Source organism: Physeter macrocephalus, chromosome 8 (genome assembly GCF_002837175.3).
Source record: "Physeter macrocephalus isolate SW-GA chromosome 8, ASM283717v5, whole genome shotgun sequence".
Classification (NCBI taxonomy): Eukaryota; Metazoa; Chordata; class Mammalia; order Artiodactyla; family Physeteridae; genus Physeter; species Physeter macrocephalus.
The window spans coordinates 136,070,006-136,092,258 of NC_041221.1; the positions used below are offsets into that span (position 1 = coordinate 136,070,006).

Below are 22,253 nucleotides of genomic sequence, written 5' to 3' on the forward strand. Positions count from 1 at the left end.
CTCCTAGAGTAATGGAAATAAAAACAAAAATAAACAAATGGAACCCAATGAAACTTAAAAGCTTTCGCACAGCAAAGGAAACTATAAACAAGACAAAAAGACAACCCTCAGAATGGGAGAAAATATTTGCAAATGAATCAACAGGCAAAGGATTAATTTCCAAAATATATAAACAGCTCATGCAGCTCAATATTAAAGAAACAAACAACCCAATCAAAAAATGGGCAGAAGACCTAAATAGACATTTCTCCAAAGAAGACATACAGATGGCCAAGAGGCACATGAAAAGCTGCTCAACAACACTAATTATTAGAGAAATACAAATCAAAGCTGCAATGAGATATCACCTCACACCGGTTAGAATGGGCATCATCAGAAAATCTAAGGAAAACAAATATATATTAATGCATATATGTGGAATCTAGAAAAATGGTACATATGAACCAGTTTGCAGGGCAGAAATAGAGACAGAGATGTAGAGAACAAACGTATGGACACCAAGGGAGGAAAGCAGGTTGGGGTGGTGGTGGTGGTGGGATGAATTGAGAGATTGGGATTGACATGTATACACTAATATGTATAAAATAGATAACTAATAAGAACCTGCTGTATAAAAATAAATAAATTAAATTTTTAAAAAAGATTGATAACTGTTACATCACAACTGTTAACATCACTAGGAAGAACTCTCTAGTGCTACCTCTTTGTAGTGACACCCACTCCTACTTCATGCCTCCCTGGTCCTCCTCCCTGACCTCTGGAAACCACTAATCTGTTCTCCATCTCCATAGTTTTGTCATTTTGAGAATGTTGTATAAATGACATCATACAGTATGCAACCTTTTGAGATTGAATTTTTTCACTAAGTGTAAGGCTCTTGAGCTTCCTCCAGGTTGTTGCATGTATGATCAGTAGTTTGTTCTTTTCTATTGCTAAGTAGTATTCTTACATGGATGTGCCACTGTTTAGCCATTCACCAGTTGAAGGATATTTGAATTGTTTCCAGTGTTTGGTGATTATGAATCAAGTTACTGTGAACATCTGTGCAACAGGTTTGTGTGAGAACATAAGCTTCACTTCACTTGGGTAAATACCTAAGAGTTGGATTGTTGGGTTGCATGGTAAGTGTAAATTTATGTGAAATGGCTAAACTGTTTTGCCAGCTGTCTCTACCATTTTGCATTCACACCAGCATTGTATGAGAGTTACGGTTGCTCTGCATTCCTGCCAGCACTGGGTATTATCACTTTCTTATAAAAATGTCAGCCATTCTAATACATGTGTAATACTACCCTACATAACTCTTAAACCGTAAGTAAGACCGTGTCACGACCCTTCTTAAAATATGCTTCACATCACACTCAGAATAAAATTCAAGGTCATTTCTGAGGCCTGCCAGACCCTCTCTCCTGACCTCTGGGTCTCACTCGGCTCCAGCCGCAGCAACCTCCCTGTTGTTTCTCTGACATTCTAAGCTTGTTCCGCTGGAATGTTCTTACCCTCGGTATCCAGGTGACTCAGTTTCTCGCTCCATTTACTCTCTGTCTAATATCAGCTTCTCAGAGGCCTACCCTGATGGTCCAAATGAGCCCCATCCCTCCACTCAGCTCACAATTCTCCTACCCTGTTTTATTTTTCTTCAAGGCACTTATCTCTTCTTGATATAATACTATATCAATTACTGAACTATTTACTGTCTGTGTCCCCCATAAGGACAGGGATTGGCTTTTTTTTTTTTTTTTTTTTTTTTTGTGGTACGCGGGCCTCCCTCTGCTGCGGGCTCTCCCGCTGCGGAGCACAGGCTCCGGACGCGCAGGCTCAGCGGCCATGGCTCACGGGCCCAGCCGCTCCGCGGCATGTGGGATCCTCCCAGACCGGGGCGTGAACCTGGTTCCCCTGCATCCGCAGGCGGACGCGCAACCGCTGCGCCACCAGGGAAGCCCGGGATTGGCTTTTTGATGACTGTTTCCAGTGCTTAACACAGTGCTTGGCACATAGGAGACACTCAATAAATATTTGTTGAATGAATGTGTATCGGAGACCTCTTGTGACCCTCCTCCCATCCTGGCCCACCTTTTACTCAGCCATCGCCATGGCAACCAGTTTTGGGGCAGGTAAAAGCCCCCTGGGTTAGCTGCTCCCCACAAGTCTTGCCTTCTGCCCAGGCTTGTGTCTGGACTCAAGCACTGTGGCCTGGAAGTGTGAGGAACTTAACCCTACTGGGGCAACCCTGGACCCACAGATATACACTCGCTTCTCTGATGCTCAGTGGACAGTTCTGAGGTGCCCTACGTGTTGCTCCTCAGCAGGTCCTCCCTGCCGGATTGAGCCCCACTTGCCCACGTGGTGACCAACTCCGCAACACACCATTGTCCTGCTTTCCTTCTTTCCAGTCCCCCTCTCCCCACGCCCCTACTCCTGTTCCCAGGGGCCTGGTACATAATAAATATTTATTAAGTGAATAAGGTAATTACTAGCAATACACACACACACACACACACACACACACACACACACACACACAAAAGAAAAGAAAAAAGAAAATGTATGTCCACACAAAGGCTTGTCATGAATTGTCGTAGCAGGTTTATTTATTTATTTATTTATTTTAGATTTTTTAAAATTGAAGTATAGTTGATTTACAGTGTCATCTTAGTTTCTGGTATATAGCAAAGTGATTCATAGATAGATAGAGATATTCTTTTTCAGATTCTTTTCCATTATAGTTTATTACAAGGTATTGAATATAGTTCTCTGTGCTATATAGTAGGACCTTTTTGTTTATCTCTTTTGTATATAGTAGTTTGTATCTGCTAATCCCAAACTCCTTATTTATTCCTCTGCCACCCCTTTCCCCTTTGGTACCATAAGTTTGTTTTCTTATTTATTTATTTATTTATTTTATTTATTTATTTTTGGCTGCGTTGGGTCTTCCTTGTGTGCGTGCTTTCTCTAGCTGCTGCGAGCGGGGTCTACTTTTCGTTGCAGTGCATGGGCATCTCAATGCGTTGGCTTCTCTTATTGTGGAGCACGGGCTCTAGGCATGCGGGCTTCCATAGTTGTGGCACGCAGGCTTCCGTAGTTGTGGCTCGCAGGCTCTAGAGCGCAGGCTCAGTAGCTGTGGCGCACGGGCTTCGTTGCCCCGCAGCATGTGGGAACTTCCCGGACCAGGGCTTGAACCCTTGTCCCCTGCATTGACAGGCGGATTCGTAACCACTGTGCCACCAGGGAAGCCTATAAGTTTGTTTTCTATGTCTGTAAGTCAAAGCAGCATTATTTATAATAGCCCAAAACTGGAAATGGCCCAGGTGTCCATCAACAAGCAAATAGATAAATTGTGGTATATTCATACAATAGTTTACTACTCAGTAATAAAAAGAAACAAATGCTGATAAATGCTACAACATGAATGGACCTCCAGAACATTATGCTGAGTGAAAGAGGCCAGACAGGAGAGTACATACTGGATGATTATATTTACACTGTTTTTTTTTTGTTTTTGTCTGCACTGCATGGCTTGTGGGATCTCAGTTCCCTGGCCAGAGATTGAACCCAGGCCACAGCAGTGAAAGTGCCAGATTCTAACCACTAGACCACCAGGGAAATCCCTGGATGATTACATTTAAATGAAGTTCTAGAACAAGCAAAATGAAGCTATGGGAACAGAAAACTGAGCTGAGATTGATGGGGGCTGGCCATGGGGAGGGAGGATATTGACTGGAAAGAGGACTCAGGAAAATTGTACAGATTATGGAAATATTCTATATCTTTTGTAGAGTGGTGGATACTTGGGTATTTGTCAAAACTCACATAACTGTACACCTTAAACATGTGCATTCTATTGTATGCAAATTATACCTCAATAAGGCTGATTTTTTTTTTTTCCCGGTACACGGACCTCTCACTGTTGTGGCCTCTCCCATTGTGGAGCACAGGCTCCGGACGTGCAGGCCCAGCGGCCATGGCTCACGGGCCCAGCCGCTCCGTGGCATGTGGGATCTTCCCGGACCAGGGCACGAACCCGTGTTCCCTGCATTGGCAGGCAGACTCTCAACCACTGCGCCACCAGGGAAGGCCCAAAGGCTGATTTTTAAAGTGAATTAACTATAAATTCTATGAAGGGAAGAAAATATGGTATGTAAGAGAGAATGGGGGGAAGGAAGATTACTTTTGATTGGTTGGCCAAGTGATTCTTGAGGAGGTAACATTTGAGCAGAGATTTGAATGTCAAGAGGGAGACAGCCATGCAAAGATCTAGGGGAGGCCATTCCAGAAAAAGGTCAATGCGGGAACAAAGACCAGAACAGGAAGGAGTTTGATAATCTTGGGAACAGTCTGAAGGCCATTGTGACTAGGTGAAGTGGGTAGGTCAGAGAGTGGTATGAGACAGGGTGGAGAGTTGGGCGGAAGCCAGATCACATACGACCTTATCAGCCCCAATAAAGGTGTGGAATTTGAAATGAATAAAATGCAAATCCCTCATGGGTCTAGTGGAGCAGAAACACATAAGCAAATAAAGGCAAATACAGGGTCATGGGTGATATTTTGGGGACGTGTACAGGGAAAGAGGAGGGAGTAGTCAGCGCTACCTGGGAACATCTGGGAAGGCTTCCCAGAGGAGGTGACATTTCAGCCAAGACTTGAAGGAAGAGTAGCAGAGGAGAAAGGGTGTTCCAGTGGAGGGTGCTGTGTCTATAGTAGCCCAGAGGTGAGCAGCTCCATGGAACATTCAAAGACCTGAGCATAACATAGGTCTAGTTGGAGTTTTGCCTCTAGGGTAGTGGCAGGAGATCTGAGGTTGAAGAGAAAGGCTTTTAAATGCCTCATCAAGGACTTCCCTGCTGGCCCATTGGTTAAGACTCCGAATTTCCACTGCAGGGGGAAAGGGTTCGATCCCTGGTCAGGGAACTGAGATCCCACATGCCGTGAGGTACAGCCAAAATACATAAATAAACGCCTCATCAGACTTGATCCTGCAGGGGATGGGAAACCCCTAGAGAATTTTAAGTAAGAGAGTATTAAGGCCAAGTTTATATTTGGGATCAAGACCTCCAGATTGGGCACATGGAGAGCAAGACCGCTGGTTCTGGTGTGAAATCACGGGGAAGGCCTGAACAAGGACGGGTGGGGCAGGGAGAAGGGCCAAACTCTGCTACGAGGTAATCAGGACTATCCCGAACTCAGGGAAGTTCAGGTCTCTGGCTTGAAGGCCTGGCTTCCCTGCAGGACGGTGGTCCAGTTAAGCCGGGCACACAAGGAGAGACAGGTTGAGGAAAACATCGACAGAGTTTGAGGCACCAGAGGGCCATAAATGCTAACTTTTATGGGCTCTGCTCCCTCAGAGGGCTTCTTACTTGAAGATTCCTAGGCCCTGGCCCCAGTGATTCGGAAGCAGTGGGTCTAGGATGGAGCCCAGAAAACTGCATGTGTACACAGTGCCCCTCCCACTCTGAGGCAGGTGGACTCCACACCTACAGAGCTGTCAATTTGGCCTCTCCAGGGAGGGGCCTGGAGCAGGAGGTGGACAACAGGCACACTCTCATCTGGGCTGTGACCAAAGCAGCCAGAAATTCGGCAAAGGTGGTGTCCAAAATAAGGCTCTGGGGGTAATGGGTGCAAAGGTCTCCCCTGCTTCAGCTAAAGAGTTGCACTAGAGAGAAACAGCAAGGTTCTACTGTATAGCACAGGGGACTGTATTCAATATCCTATGATAAGCCATAATGGAAAAGAATATATATATGTATAACTGAGTCACTTTGCTGTAGAGCAGAAATTAAACACAATATTATAAATCAACTATACTTCAATAAAATTAAAAAAAAAAAAAGAATTGCACTAGAGTGGCCCTGGTCATCATGTGTAACTCCTGATCACCTGACCAAGGAGCCACAGGAATTAGTGGTAGGGCCAAGATGAAGCAGATACCTTTTAACTTGTTCCCTCTCCGAGGGTGTGGATGGAGGGTAGCCATGGTGGGGATACATGGAGGCTTCGGTGACCTGGAGAAGTGCTCTGTGCAAAGAGAGCAGCTTTTGTGTGCATCAATTTACCCTTGCGACATCTCTATGTGCCTGGGCCTATTATTATTTCCACTTAACAGATGAGAAAACTGAGTCCCAAAAACATTTAGTAAAATGTTCTGGGCTCCAAGATGAGGATGTAGGGGAACTGGGGCTGGAATGCAGGTCTCTGGACACTCCTAATCATAGCATTACCCTGCTTCCCTGAGTGGGAGAAGTCACTTCACCTCTTAAATCAGGGGTCCCCAAACCCAGGGCCATGGACGGGTTTCAGTCCGTGGCCTGTTAGGAACCGGGCCACACAACAGGAGGTGAGTGGTAGACGAGCAAGCGAAGCTTCATCTGTATTTACAGCCGCTCCCCATTGCTCACGTTACCACCTGAGCTCCGCCTCCTGTCAGCATTATGGTGAGTTGTATAATTATTTCATTATATATTACAATGTAATAATAATAGAAATAAAGTGCACAATAAATGTAATGTACTTGAATCATCCCGAAACCATCCCCCCCACCCCACCCCACCCCCGGTCCATGGAAAAATTGTCTTCCATGAAACCAGTCCCTGGTGCCAAAAAGGTTGGGGACCACTGTCTTAAATGATCGTCCAAGCAAGGGATGGGCGAAAGTACACGTTTTCCTTGTCCTATCCCTTTCAGAAAGTGTCTATAGTCCTTACCATGTGTGTTTTCCAAAGAAAAGGCTCCCAGGGCCCGAGGAGCTAGGATTTAGAGCCTCATGGTACAAACCGACTTGTCGGGTCCCAGCCAGGAACAATTGCCCATCTTCTAAGAATCTCACAGCAGTGCCACATGCCTCAGCTTTATCCAAGCAACAGAAGGAGGTGGTGGAGGCGGCGGTGGCAGCAGCAGCCTCAGCAGCAGCAGCAAATCTGTCCCCAGTGCACGACAGCATTGTTTTGCTGTGATGGAATACACATGGCATATGTCTGCAAAGTTACTATCTTGAGAGCGGGTAGAAAGGGGATTTTTCATGTGCCAGATTTCACTTTCCTTTCTGAAACAATTCTTGTAGTAAACAGAGGTTTTCTGATCTTGCTAAGATCCAGAAGATGGGAATTCCTTTACGCATTTTAAGTAAAACTACTGTCTTGTAGAGTTTCAGTCTATTGATGGTGCAAATGTTTTTTAAATGTGGAAGCTCTCCTATGCCCCCTCCCTCCCTCCAAAGGCCAGGACAGGAAGAGGCACTGCCATCTATAGGCAACCAACTCTGTTCCAGTCTCAGACCACCCCAGTGATGAGACCACCGTCTGTCCTGTGGCTGCCATCCCCTGGCAAATGGGGTGGGTAAGAGGAAAGGCTTGCTGAGCGTGGGAGGCCTGGGGCAGAGGGGGAGAGGCAAGGAAGGGCCAGGAAGCGAGCAGAATGTGACTTTTAGGAGGAGAATTATTTTGAACTACATCTTGTGTGCTGACAGCATAATAATCATTATTAGGACCTCAGATGCAACAAGAAGCCCGCCCTGAAGTTAAATTTTCCCTTTCCGATAAGTGTGGCCTGTCAACCCAGCCTAAGATGGCTCAATGCAACCTCCTCCATGGTAGGGGGTTGACATGCTTCAGCTGCTCCCTCAGTTACCTTTCATTAAGGACTTTGCCTTATTGGTAAACAGGGGCACCTGTTTGCCTTAGCCTTATCAAATCAACCTGACAACTACTTTGTGCAAGAACCAGAGTTGTATTTGCATTTTTCTACCCACATTTAGTTTTGGGGGGTGCTATTTCATGGAGGGGCAGAACTGTGGCCTGAATGATGCTCAGACAGATTTTGATTGGCTTTCACAGTGTTTTTAAAATTGGTTTTCACATCAAAATCCTGTTTGCCAGCTTCTCTTGAAAAAATCAGAAAACTTGGCCGCACTGGGCCACATTCCCCTAGGCCAGGTGGCCAGATAGTGGCTCCCTTTGCACAGAGTTTGCTCTCCAGTTTGCCATAACCCCACCACTCCCCACCATCCCCCTTCCACACCCTAAGAAAGGGTACAAGTTAAAAGGCAGATATGGAGAAACGAGTTTCAGTCTTGGCCCACCCCTTACCTCCTAGGGCCCCTTGAACAGGTGTCTACATCTCTCTGAAGCCTGTTTTTAATCCCTAGGAAGAAGAGAATAATGAGACAATGCATGCAGAGCACTGGCCAGAAGCCTCGCCTTAGAGGAAGCACTCACGGAGAATTTGCCCTGTATGTTTATTGGTGATTATGACTAATTCCTGTCAATGACGCAGGGGAGACCCAACACTGTATACAAATGGACACACCTACTGAAATGTAAGTTTGATATAAGCAAGGATTTTGAAAATCTGTTTTGCTTATTCCTACATCTCTAGAGCTTAGTACAGTCCCTGGCACATGGTTGGCGGTTGGTACTTAGTAAACGTGCTGACTGAATATGTGGATTTAATGTTTCCCTGAGTTCTTATTCTTCATATGTCATGTGCTAAATCATCATTAGTCCATTGTATAAATATAAATGCAAATGGACATATGGGCTGAGTATTTCAAATTTATATGTGCTGATTTTTTTTTCTTATTTTCAAAATATCAAAAAGTAGGGAGATTCTTGAGTTGATGGGAACTTCATACTCAGTTGAATCACAGCCTAGGAGAAAAATGTGTTTTCCTCCAGGGCTGGGTTTCTAAGATCATTATACGAATGCCAGGCCACTTCAGGAATCAGTGCTTCAAAAAGTCACAATTAAAATTGCACGGCTTTATGTGATGCCTCTTGAGAACTCAAGGTGCTGTACAAACACATTTAAAGCATGAAGTGCTCCCTGAAGCACTTTCTTCAGAAGTAATACTTCCAGAGAGGAGAGTGCACTTAGGTAAAACCAATGGTGGGTTCTATGCCATGATCTCAGCAAGACAACCTCTGAGTGCTGGAGTTTGCACCCCAGTGGATGCAACTTTCCTGGAAATACGGAAGGTGAGTTGGCTCCCAAGTGGATTCAAAGCTATCCTACTGGAATAATATTGGAATATTATGTTACATGTGCCTACGGGACTCTTCAATAAGCTTGTGGTTTTGGTATTGGTGGCCTGTAGGGGTCAGCTGTGTTTTTTGTTTGCTAGGCATCCGTTCTTCCTAGTGCTGGTAACTAAGCTTCTATTTTCCTGGGGAAGCTGTTCCTTCCAAATTTTAAACTGTGGGGTTTGGGGGGGCGGCTAACCTTCCTCCCAGGCTCCAGAGGACAGCATGGAACTAGCCAAGATGTCACATCCCCTGGCTGCAAACACACATTCAGAGGAAAGCAAGTTACCCAAAGCCGATGCAAACAGTCAGACTCCAGTCTGGAGCTTTTCTTAGTACTGTTGGGAAAGAGAAAGCCTTTTGTCTGCTGGGAACTTTTTGCTATGAGAATGTAATTCTGACACTCTCAGAGGGACTGACTGAGAATGCAGAGAAAAGAGAGCTGAGAGAGCAAGAGAGGAGACTCCTGGTGATACTGTTTGAGTGCCTGGATCCAGCTATGCCTGAAGTTCAGATTTGCCTCTGGACTCCTGATTTCAAGAGCTAATAAATTCTCTCTCCCTCTTTCTTAAACTGATTTGAACAGCATTTTAGTCACTTGCAATGGAGACACTCCTGACTAGCAAATTGGAATTCGAAAATGTAAATCAGAAAAAGAGGCATAAAACTGTGAGACTCATTGCTCAGGTGAAACCTAAAACCTTGAACCATGACCAGAAGCAAACTCATGCCTCTTTCTCCTTCACATGAACCTCAAATTCCATTAGAACCAGGCAGAGCAGTGAGCTAGTGAACAGTAGAAGTGAAATTTTTTTCTCCTTTCTTTAATATCCTCACACAAAAAAAGAATCTGGTCATTCTTTTCTGGGTTTTGTGCATGTGCTGGCCACACTCACTGGCTTTCCTTTCACATGTGTTCATTTGTCTGCTTCCATGGGGGGAAGACATTGAAATAAGCCAGAGGCCAAGTCTTAGTGGATTTCTCCAGTGCTTTAAAACTCTGTTCTTAGGGGAATTCCACAGTGTTTGCTATTGAGCCTGAGAGCTCCAGAAAGTCATTGTTTGACTTGTGCAGCATGTAGGGATGTTCATTTAACAGGGTTACTGAGCGCCTCTGCCTGCCAGGCTCTGACCACCACACACGTGTGAGCAAGGGGGCGCAGTCTTTCTCTTTTTCAGGAGGGGTGGTTTCTAGTCCTTGGTCAGCCCTTCCTTACCCTTTGGGGCTGTACCTTTGCCCCTACTCTCCCTTCTGACCAGGTTGAATTCTGCTGCTAAATGATTCTTTACAAAACACTGCATCCCATTCCCATTTCCCATTCTGAGGAGCTTCAGTGGTTTCCTATAATTTTTGTATTAAATCTATACTCTTCTCAGGCCTTAATAAAACTAATACTAATAATAAAGAAAAGTGAATAGTTTGGAGTACTTACTATGTACCAAACACCACATTTAGGTTTCATATGCATTATCTTAGTTAATCCTCAAAATAACACTATAGATACACTGCGGGTGGGGATGAGGGTGGGAAATAAAAACACTGTAAAGTAGATAACAATGTTATCCCTATTTTTTTCCAGATAAGGAAGCTAACGCACAGAGAGGTTAAATAACTTACTCAAGGTCATGTGGCCAATAAGTGATGGAGTTCGACCCTGTCACTCCATCCAGACCCCATGTTCCTACCAGAAGATTTTGCTGTCTCGAAAGCTCCTCTACAATCTGCTGTGTCTCTACCTTATTTCTCACAACTGTCTAATTTCCACAGTCCACTTAGGCTGATCTTATGGCTATGCCCACCATTCTCGAGTGTTATTGCCTTTGCTTATTTGTTCAATCATTCATTCATTCATTTATTCATTCAGTAAATATTTACTGAGCCCCTGCCCCAGGTGCTCATGTCATCCAGATGATATAACCAAGAATGCTCTCTTCTCTCACCACTTCTCCAAATCCTCCAAATTTCAGGCTTTGTTCCAGACCCTTTCTTTTATACATCCCACTTCAGCCAATGCAGCTGGCATGGCATCCCTCTCCATGAATGCTGAGGGCAGAGAAGGGCATGACATAGTTTAGCACTCAATTTCACAGGGGCTTTGTGAGCTCTCATCCTGTCTCACTGTCCTATCAGGAGTGTGATGTCTGGAGGACCGAGTCAGAGAACTTGCTCCTTTCATATCTATCCCAGTGTGGCGTGTACATCAGGCATCCAAGAAACATTCTTTCACCCAGTTGGTGACTGAACAAATGGGGTCCAATGAAAATACAACGATTTTTAAAAAAATTAATTTATTTATATTTTTGGCTGTGTTGGGTCTTCGTTGCTGCGCTCAGGCTTTCTCTAGTTGCAGTGAGCTGGGGCTCCTCTTTGTTGCGGTGCGCGGGCTTCTTCTTGAAGTGGCTTCTCTTGTTGTGGAGCATGGGCTCTAGGCGCACGGGCTTCAGTAGTGTGGCACTTGGGCTCAGTAGCTGTGGCTTGCGGGCTCTAGAGCACAGGCTCAGTAGTTATGGCACACGGGATTAGCTGCTCTGCGGCATGTGGGATCTTCCTGGACCACGGCTCGAACCCATGTTCCCTGCATTGGCAGGCGGATTCTTAACCACTGTGCCACCAGGGAAGCCCTACAATGATTTTTTAAATGGCCTTCTGAAAAACTGTGAATCTGGGTTCTTCCTTTGACCTAGAATTCACCTCAAGTTGATGACAGTCTCCTGAGGTAGGTATTATACCCATTTTACAGATAAGACTGAGGCTCAAGGAAGGTGGGTAACTTGTCTGATTTCACAAAATGAATAAACCTCAGAGCACAAATTCCCAACCCCTGCATCATGCTGCCTCCACAATCCTTGGATGGTTCTCCTGAGTTCACAAATGTTGCAAATCCATTGCAGTTCCAGTGGCTAATGGACTTTCACAAAAAATATGCTTTGTCAGGACCTTCCACACAGACATTTTTCTTTATTTCTGGGAATGGAAACTTGTGAAGAAACTCCAGTGACTTCTACATCTGGCTGGCTGCTTACTCCTGGGACTTGAGGTCAAATCCTAGAAAAGAGTCATGTGGGATGTGCTCCCTGGCCGTGTCTCCCTTGAGTTTGTACTCATATGATAGCGCTCCTTCCTCAAGGGGGTGGTAGGGATGGAGGAGGGGAACGTTCTGTTTTTCCTTTGGTGGTTATGCCCCGTCATACCCAAGCAGCTGAGTAAAAGGGGAGTGGCCAAGGACCTTACTGAAAACACTGTTCTTTCATCTCTTCTCCCCCAGCATGACCCCATATGTCCCAGCTGCCCTCTCCAGCCTCGCTCCCTTGCCGGGGCAGTTATCTCCGCCTTCGCCCTCACCCTCACCTTGCCCTGCCCACAGTAGAGCCTCAGAGGCCCTGTGCTTTCCCCTCGGGCCTACATCAGGTTCTTCTCACCTGCTCCTCTTTCTCTGCAGTTCTCACTTTTGTAGCCTCTCAGCCTCCCTTCTCTTAATGCTATTAGTACATGTTTCCTTTCAGCAGCCTCTCCCCAAACCACTGCTCCTTCTCCTTTCTCTAGATCCCTTCTCCATTCTCTCTGCTCCTAGCACTTCTCCCCTCCACTGCCTCCCTCAAACCTCATTCTAGCCCAACTCTTCCCCAACCTGTCCCTAACCTGCAGTTGGAGTTCCCCTCCTCAGATCTGCCACCTCAGGTGTGGCTGCCCCTGCCCTGCTCCCACCATCTTCCTGCCTCCGAATCTCTGCCCTTTGGGACCTGGGCTCATGTTTTAAATCTCTTCTCTCCTATTAGTACAACTCTGACTGGAGTCATGACTCTACTTTATCTTTCACAACTGTCTTTTATTCCCGTTTGTATGCTAATTTCTTTTTTTTTTTTAGATTTTTTTTTGATGTGGACCATTTTTAAAGTCTTTGTTGAATTTGTTACACTATTGCTTCTGTTTTATATTTTGGTTTTTTGGCCACGGGGCCTGTGGGATCATTGCTCCCCAACCGGGGCTCAAACCTATATCCCCTGCATTGGAAGGCGAAGTCTCAACCACTGGCCTGCCAGAGAAGTCCCGCTAGTTTTTTTTTTTAAATAAATGCATAAAAATAAAGAAGTGTCACTTAAAATGAAACTATTAAGTAAACAGTACAGGTGGTACTTGGATATGAGGTGCACCACCGATAAAGTCCTGATCTTCAAGGATCATGCCTCAAGCAGCCTGGCATTGCTCATTACCAGGCACCAAAATGTGCTCACTACAAGTTATTTATAAAATAACTTTTTGGTTTAAAATCCCACAGGCTGAGAGGGAAGGACGACATACATGAAACCTCCATAGTGGTGCAGGGACTAGAAGAGTAAAACTTAAATGGAACTCAGAAAGTGAAGGGATGAAATAAGCAGTGGCTTTCAAACCAGGACCTCCATGGAGCGTTAGATTTTCATTTTGAAGCTGATGGTCTATGTCTGGCAACTGGAAAGTCATAGAGGTGCAGGCATACGATTATAGTGAGAAAGGGGAGGAAATTGAAGAGAAAATCGATATCTAATCTGAAAAACAAAAAAGCTTTTCAAGTAGGACTTCCAGGCTTGTTCTAGGCTTTGCTCTGGGAGTGTTTCAGTGCTTTCTCTTTCTGTTGGAATAGAAGGAGGCCTTCAGGACAGGAGGTCTGGGCCTGGGCTACAGCCCGTCTCCTCCCCTCTCCTGAATGAATGAAGTCTTATTACTTTCTCCAGCAAAGGCTGCACTACTTGTTGAGAGGCTTATGGGGAAAGTTGCCAGGGAGTAATCCAGTTATCAGCCTCAGCCCCAGTCCTCTCAGGTACAGCTCGCGGAGCAAACCCTCGAACCTAGTTGGGTCTAAACCCAGAAGACACGGAGAGGAGCAGCCCACAAGCGAACCCTGCGTGCCACGCACTGAACCGGGTACGGTGGGGACACAGGCCCTTGCCAGCCAGGCACTTGCACTGGCGGCGAGGGGATAACGTCTGGAGTCTCGGAGCACTGATCTAACTTGAGGGGAGTGCCTGTTGGAGTCTCAGGTATCCATCCCAACTCGGAGGCCTGAGCAGCCCGGCCAGAAACGGACCTCGAGTCTCCGCGTCGCCAACAGCCCGAGAGCGCTCCAGGAGGCGCTTCCAGGCCCAGCTGCAGGGAACTGGGCTCTTGCTGTGACACCGCCCACCGCCTCGCCCCGCCCCGTGCGGGTTGCCAAGGTGATCAGGTGACTCCGAGCTTGCGGCGCTCGGGCCGGTTGTGACGTCAGGCGCGCCCAGGCTCCTCACTCGCTCCTTGGCAGGTGCGCCGACTTGTGCGGTCTCGTCTGATCCCAGCGGGTCCGGGCCCAAGCAGTGCCTAGCAGGTTCGAAGAGAAGAGAGGTAAGGTGCGGCGGAGCCGGACCCGGCCAAGCTGAGACCAGGGAGGGGGTGAGGCGCGGGCAGGGCCCTTCCGGGGTTTTGCGCACCCCCGAGCTCCCCAAAGGGCCCCGGAAGAGCGAAGGGCCCCGGGGCGGGATGGGCCGGCTCCGGCCGAGGAGCGCGCACGGGCTGGGAGAGAGGCCGGGAGCTGGGGAGCGGTTGCAGCCGGCCCGATGCCCACCCCGGCTCATCGCGGCTGCTCCTCCGGGTCCCGTCGCTGCGCCGCTGGCGGAGGCTGGGAAGATCCAGCGCCGCCCGCCCGTCCTCTGGGCAGTGGACTAAGGGGCTCCGAGTTGCGAGGAGTCGGCTGACTGAGAGCTGGGCTCGCCACACCCGGTCTCGGGGGACATCTGCGAGAGGCTTCTGCATCTCTTCGCCTTGGGCTGCGATTTCTAGGGCGCTGCCGGGGATCCACTCCGTGCTCTGAGCCGGGCCGGCTGGGGGCGGGAGAGCGCTTGGGAGCCCCGCGGGTGGGAGCAGGGGCCGGGAGTGTTCAGGAAAGGTGTTGCGGGGGGAAAGGAATCCTGACTGTTGAGAACTGTGTATCGGGATCTGAATAGACCTGTTGGAGGAAGTGAAATCTGAGCGGAGCCCTGAGGGGGGGCGGCTAATCTCCGGCAGCTGTGGGCGTTGGACGCGTAGAGGGAGGGAAAGGGGAACTCTGGAGAAGGAGACCTTGAGCCTCGCGCTGGAGGTAAGGGAAAGACGATTCGGTGACTTACTGGACCGGGTGCTAGGGCGGTTTTGGGGGCGGAGGGGAAGTTTGGCGATTTAGGTTAGGGCAGGTTGGGAAGAACTCTTTGAGCGCTCAGCTGAGGGTTTGTGTACTGTGGGGAGCCATTGAAGCGTCGGCTGGGTTAGGGTAGGGGAACACTGGGATGGGGAGACACCGAGGAGGCTGTTGTGACAGCCTGGAAAAGAGGTGACAACGCCTAGAACTCTGGTCCGTTGGGATTCTGTGAACCCTGCCTCTGAAATCTTTGTAGCAGACAAGAATGTGGGAACAGGCAGCCAAGTGCCAATTACCTCGGCCATTGTTAGCAGATTTTTAAAAAAATTCCTTCTTATGCGGGAAAGGAAGCACGCAGCTGCGGCTCATTTTCTCTTCTCATTTGGCCGGGTGAGTTAATGACTCTCTGAGGGCTTTGCTCCCCTTGATATGCACTGAGGTTGTGTTGTCCACAGCACTTACCCTTTAGAAATTTCAGAGTGTTCTACAAACACCTCTTATCCCCAGGGTGAAACCCAACCCTGAGCGAGTGGTAGGAGATTTAATGGCAGGGAAGTTATTGAAGGATAATCAGTGCCCCAAACATGAATGGGGGCATTGGGGGAAGCTGAAAGGAGTCCCCTGCTCTTTGTTAATTGTAGAACAGAGTTCCTCTTTCCTACCTGCTACCCTCAGTTTGTGGGCTTCTTAGGTAAGGCTGCTTAAGTGTTAATTGGCCATTTTGTCTTAAATTCTTGAGAAGTAGGAAGAAGATATTTTGATTTTTGAAGAGGAATGATTTGGTGATATATGGGGTTTTTTCCAGCTCTGAAATTTACTGATCCTGTGACAAAAAAAAAAAAAAAAAGGACAGTTGTCCTTTTTAGATTGAACCTTTCACAAACTTCTGTTTTCTGGGAGGAAGTGAAATAGCTGAAACTTCTCACCAATTTGTTTTGTATTTGTTTGACTCCAGAAAACAGAATTGGACTCCAGGAATCCTGTACAGTAAAAGGCAGTTGAGGGAATTGCTGAGAACTTGGCAAGGTGGCTGCAGCTGGTTTGTGCATTAAACGGAGAAACCAGCACAGCACTCAAGGGAGGACAAATCCAGAGTGCTGGCAGCTGGGGAGCGCGAGCTTCCCAGTCAGATCAGCAACATCATTCTCTGTAAAAGATGTCTTAAGACAGGTCATTTGAGCATTGAGCAATGTGTGTTTACCACATATTTCTACTTACCTGAGGAGTCCCCCTCCCCCACCCCGCTGCCCCGTGTACCTATTCATTGGCTGGGCTTGTCATGATAGAGTTTTTTACGGGGTTCTCCAGGAGCCCCATAATATTAAGAATCGCTGGAAATTAGATTTCTGGGCCACATTTTTAAAAAACTGTTAACCATTTTCTAAACGGTCTTTGGAATTATTTGGAACAGCCAACTAATCAAGCTTCCTTTGGAAACAGTCCGCTCCCCCTCCCCCAGACACTGTAACTATGTGCTGTCAGGGCAGTTAAGCAGGCCGAGAGTTTTGGGAAATTTTCTGCTTTCATTCACCCCGGCTGCCCCCACAAATGTTCCCATTGGTAGAGAATTTAAGACTTCAATGTTAGGAAAAAAAGATAGTGTTTCCCTCAATACAAGTGATGATAAACACCAGGCCTGGATGTTCTGTTGAAAAACAGAAATACCCTCCCTTAAGGGGAACTGGGCCCAGGTGAGAGGCAGGGCTAGGGTATGAGCCAGAGACCCCCACGGAGCGTTCTAGGCCTGCACCTTTGTCACCCAAGGGCAGGCCCTCCTTTCTTGGATGGAAACAGTCCTCAACCTTGAAACGGGGTAATGGGCAGTGCCCCCTTCACAGAGGTTCTTTTTTTTTCCCTTTTCTTTAAAAAGATTTTATTAAAGGTCTTTATAGAGCAACATCCAGACTGCAGATCCAGCAGCCAAGGAGACCCTATTATGCTGTGGGTACTGGCTGGGGCACGGCAGGTGGCTCTGGCTTCCCACCCTTCTGCTTGGAGATGGGGGTGGTGGGCAGTATTTCATCTTTGGGTTCCACAATGCTCACGTGATCAGGCAGGGGCTTCTTAGGGCCATTCTTACCAGGTGGGTCCCAAGGCAGCATGATCTTTACCTTGATGCCCAATACACCCTGTCTGAGCAGCATGTGGCGCATGGTGGTATTAACATAGTAGTTAACAGGGTCCCCACTGTGGATCATTAGGCCATCCACAAACTTCATGGATTTAGCCCTCTGTCCTCGGAGTTTCCCATGCACCACGACCTCGCAGCCTTCGGCCCCACTCTCCATGATGAACCACAGCACACCATAGCAGGTCCTCCACACAACGAGGCCTCCTAGGGGTTTGTAATGCAGAGACTCTGCCTGGGCAATGGCGCACAGACCGCTTATGGCCAACTTTTCGGCATAAAGCTCTTCACTGCCCTCAGGGAAGCCAAATCTCTTCTGAAGCACAGCAGTCAATTCCTGGATCCATCGGCCCTTCCGCACCAAGAACATTCTGTGTCCTGGTGGCCAAGATAATGATTTCTGTCCTGGTTGGTGTAACTCGGACCTCAACTCCAGAGTACCCATCTTCAGCCAGCTCCCGAGTGAGAAACTCATTCAGTTCAGCTTTGAATATGCTGTCAGTGACAAACTTCCTCTTCTGGAAATCTGCACGGCCATCTTGCCACCGCACTCCGCCGAAAGGAAAGGCTTCACAGAGGTTTTTTTTTTTCATAAATTTATTTATTTTTGGCTCTGTTGGGTTTTCGTTGCTGCGCGTGGGCTTGCTCTTGTGAAGAGCAGGGTGTGTGGGGGTTACTCTGTTGTGGTGTGCGGGCTTCTCATAGTGGTGGCTTCTCTTGTTGCGGAGCACGGGCTCTAGGCGCACGGGCTTCAGTAATTGTGGCTCACGGGCCCTAGAGCGCAGGCTCACTAGTTGTGGCACACGGGCTTAGTTGCTCCGCGGCATGTGGGATTTTCCCAGCCCAGGGCTCGAACCCTTGTCTCCTGCATTGGCAGGAGGATTCTTAACCACTGTATCACCAGCGAAGTCCTTCACAGAGGTTCTGAAGGAATATTATTGGGAGGCTTTTATGAAATTTGAGCTCCTCCAAAGCAGAATATTTTAATTTTTGGATGATTGGTATTTTTTTGAGGTGCAGTGAAATAAAAAAAGAGGTGGACGTTCTAAATTTTTTTTGTAAAAGCCTCATTCAGCACCCTAAGGCTTTTTTGTTTTTGTTTCCTGGTGTATTTGGGCTTGGTTACCAATAAGCTAATAATCAGATCTGGAGGCCTGAGGGTAAGTGCATGTTTGCATTTCATATGTAAATAAGTTCAGGCTGTTTCACACTTTATCCATCTGGTTTAGAGTGCCTGGAGTAAACCTTGCAGCTTCTTGGGCTTTGGACCCAACAACATCCTTTCAACCCTAAAGGAGTTATTTACTAAGCACTTCAGAGACTGAAGTGGGCAATAATGCTCACTAAATTGAATGAGGAGTGAAATAGTCACTTTTAAAATTCCATTCTCCTGAGCCACTCTGCCAGTCCTCCATCAGATAGAGATTCAGGTGCTTGCTGGTGTGCCCAGGGAACTACAGAACTACAACATCCATCTCTCGGACTTGTGACAGTTGTTGTCTAGGCATAGTTCTCACAGGGAAGTTCTGACAGGAGAGGCTTCCTGTTTTTCTCAGGCTGAATTGAGTGTTGTGTTCTAGGCCTCCAAGCTCCTCACGCTTGACCAGCCCTACTAACTGGCTTGGCTGTAAAATTGGAGTCAGCAATTAAAACACAGCAGTTTAGAAGCAAGGGGATTGGGCATGAGTTGACCCTCCAGGCTCTGGCCAAAAAGGTTCACACCATTTTGGGCACTGTATACAAAGGGCTCTTCAAAAGGCAGTGAGCTTAGAATGACTTCTTTTGTAGTTTTTAGGAGACATATATGGAATATTAGTACTGGTTTAGGCCTCAAAACCAGAGCTAGGAAACTGGATGGGCCCTCACTTGTAAAGCAAGGGAGGGAGTTCCCTCGTGGCGCGGTGGTTAAGAATCTGCCTGCTGATGCAGGGGACATGGGTTCGATCCCTGGGCCGGGAAGATCCCACATGCTGCGGAACAACTAAGCCCATGCACCACAGCTACTGAGCCTGCGCTCTAGAGCCTGCGAGCCTAGTCTTGTGCTCTGCAACAAGAGAAGCAACCACAATGAGAAGCCTGCGCACCACAACGAAGAGTAGCCCCCCAGTCTCTGTAACTAGAGAAAGCCTGCAAGCAGCAATGAAGACCCAATGCAGCCAAAAAAAAAAAAAGCAAGGGAGATAAATGGTTTGAATCCAGTGTCTGTGGGTAGCAAGTCTGGTATGGCTTTGCCAAAAACAAAGGATGGTTTATATTTTTCTGAACCTTTTGATTAAAGGTGTACCTCGTTTTATTGTACTTTGATCTATTGGGCCTTGCAGATACTGCGATTTTTACTGCCACAACACAGGTTTGTGGCAACCCTGTGTCTATCGGCATCATTTTTCCAACAGCATTTGTTCACTTTGTTTCTCTGTGTCACATTTTGGTAATTCTCACAATACATCAAACCTCTACCAGCAAAAAAGATTACAACTCGCTGAAGGCTCAGAAGTTTGTTAGCATTTTTCAGCGATAAAGTTTTTTTTTTTAATATTTATTTTATTTATTTATTTGGCTGTGCCGGTTCTTAGCTACAGCATGCATGTGGGATCTAGTTCCCTGACCAGGGATCCAACCTGCACCCCCTGCGTTGGGAGTGCGGAGTCTTAACCCCTGGACCACCAGGGAAGTCCCACAGCGGTGAAGTATTTTTAAATTACGGTGTGTACATTATTTTTTTAGACATAATGCTATTGTACCCTCAATAGACTACAGTATAGTGAAAACATAACTTTCATCTGCACTGAGAAACCAAAAAATTTGTGTGACTCTCTTTATCGTGATATTCAGTTTATTGTTGTGATGCGTGTAAATGATTTAAGGGAGTCTTGGTAATCATGGTGAGAGGAGGGTTTGATCTACCTGAATTTACTTATTGGAGAGTAATGCCTTATTCACAGATGCCTTTCCTCAGTTCTCTGATTTGTGTTAAAGAATCATTAGTTAGTCTCAAGAGAATTGGCCCAGAAAATAAATCACGACTGAAATCTATCTGGCCTCGTGGCCAGTGTTCAAAGAAAGGTAGGGGTGGGGAACAATTGAATTGCAAAGGTATTTGGGAAGAGGAGGACCTGGGAAGTGGTGCTAGACTTCTGCTCTCAGTACTTCACCGGTCAGCTTTCAGTATTGGGACCTCGGGCAGGATCATTTGGGGACAGTATGTGTGAAGAGGGGGACTTCTGTAGGAACGTGCCTATCTCATGAGTCCTTGTCGTTAAGCCTATACTTACTGCTTTTCTGCTGCCCCCTAGCTTCCCAGAGACCCCAGACCCCGTGTCCCCCCTTCCCCCACCCCGAGTCTTTCTTCGGCAACACCCTCTCTAAAGGCTGGTGTGATTCACCAATCTCTGATCCAATTTCTGCGTCCTCTGGTTCTGCTGACTTTGCTGAACTAAATCTTGGTGATATTTGATGTGTGATGGTGGCAGAACTCCAGCGAGGGGTAGTTGCATTCTACGGGCTTGGAGCTGGATGCTTTATCTGTTTATCACACTTAATATGTGTTCCACCTGCATGATTTTTGTCTTATCTCTTTGCCATCAGTACTATTATTTAACATTTTTCTTTAAATTATGCCATTTTTTAAAAACTCTGAAAGTTATTTGAAAGGGAAACTATGATTGGCTTAAATTGGAAACTACTATCACCTGCCACAAATAGAAAGCAAATATTAAAATGCATAGCTATTAAAATTAAGTTGTCTGTCCACATTCCCCAAATTGTTCCACATACTCCAGTTGGAAAAATACTGCCTTCATCCAAAGATGTGACTCACTCTGTTAATTTTTTCAGGTGGCAGTAAACAGGTGGTAGGAATGGTTTGGGGGTAGGCAGGACTTCAGAGAGGGCCCCTTGAATCCCATCTCCTGAAACTCTGCATGGCTAAATGACACCAGGAAAACAGCAGAGTGAAAAATCTAGGAACTAAAAAGAAATATATGCAGTCAGTTGAAACCACTGGTGTTTTGATATGAGGTTTGCCAAAAGGAGGCCCAAGTGGTGGTGAGCCTGTATACTACATTAAATTCTAGGCCCTCCACCAGGGATGTGACTTTATTGATGCTGTGTTCTGTTGTTCTTTCTGTGCAGGTGCGCTCTTGGAAAACTCAGGTTTTTGTTCAGGGTGGATGCAGTTTGTTTTCTTGTTTTTGTTTTTAATTTATCAGTACTCCATACTACTTTGGGCCCCTTGTCTTCCATATATACAGTTGCTCTTGGTGGATGTTACTAATGACAGAACTCTGAAGTTATCATCTAGCATGTGTTTTTTCTAACCTTTTGTCCATAATGTCTATTCCTTTAAAAAATTCTGTGAAAATGAAAGGGGGGGGAGTGAGCTGCCCTGGGATGTCTGGTCCTTAGGGTGCTCACATGGCAGGTGTGACTGGTACTTGCTGGTGTTCAGTGAAATTCACTCTTGTCCTTTAAAGCCGCCCTGCGGTGCTGATTGAGCTGCCGCTCCCGCAGAGGGTCAGGAGAGCGTGTTTTAATGGTGGAGCAAAGCCAGGGCTGGTCTGGTAGATGGCAGGAATCAGGAGTGCTTAGTTAAATTGCCAGCATATGAAGCTGTAGGGACCTTTTTCTAAGCCGTCAAGATTTCAATTTTCCCACAAAGCCTAGTCTAATGCTCTGGGAGTGGGCAGGCAGAGCCTGTCTTTCAGGGGCTGTGCTGATGAGGGACCTGGCCTGGGAAGTGGCCTTGTCAGGCTTGTTGGGAGGGATAGACTGTCCCTTTCTAGTGTGTCCTGTCAAGTTGGCAGGGGGGCAGAGTTCCTCCCTTTTCTCTCTCTCCCTGCTCTAACCTATTCTTTAATCTCCCCAACTCACTTTCTCTGTTAACAGCTTTCTTCCCTTTTTCTTTCCCTTCTGTTCACTGCTGCTTTTGCTTCCTACACTCCCTCTTGCTGGGCTCATTTTCCCTCCATTGTCACTTTGAGGGCTGGCTGT

General features: G+C 46.9%; 1 protein-coding gene and 1 long non-coding RNA gene across 2 annotated transcripts in view; one reads left to right on the top strand and one right to left on the bottom strand.

The window, feature by feature from the left end:
• The window catches only part of LOC114486771 (uncharacterized), a 29,490-nt gene extending 21,189 nt beyond the window's left edge, over positions 1–8,301 (top strand). The window contains exon 3 of the long non-coding RNA XR_003681062.1: positions 8,138–8,301. This is a non-coding gene — a long non-coding RNA (uncharacterized lncRNA). The remainder of the gene's footprint in view (positions 1–8,137) is intronic.
• Positions 8,302–16,997: 8,696 nt separating this feature from the next.
• Positions 16,998–19,094, bottom strand: LOC102993764 (40S ribosomal protein S3-like). Its single transcript, XM_055086794.1, is given in 2 exon segments — positions 16,998–17,622; positions 17,624–19,094. Coding segments are annotated over 2 exon segments (786 nt in total). The 5' UTR covers positions 17,858–19,094; the 3' UTR covers positions 16,998–17,070.
• Between the last annotated feature and the right edge of the window lie 3,159 nt (positions 19,095–22,253).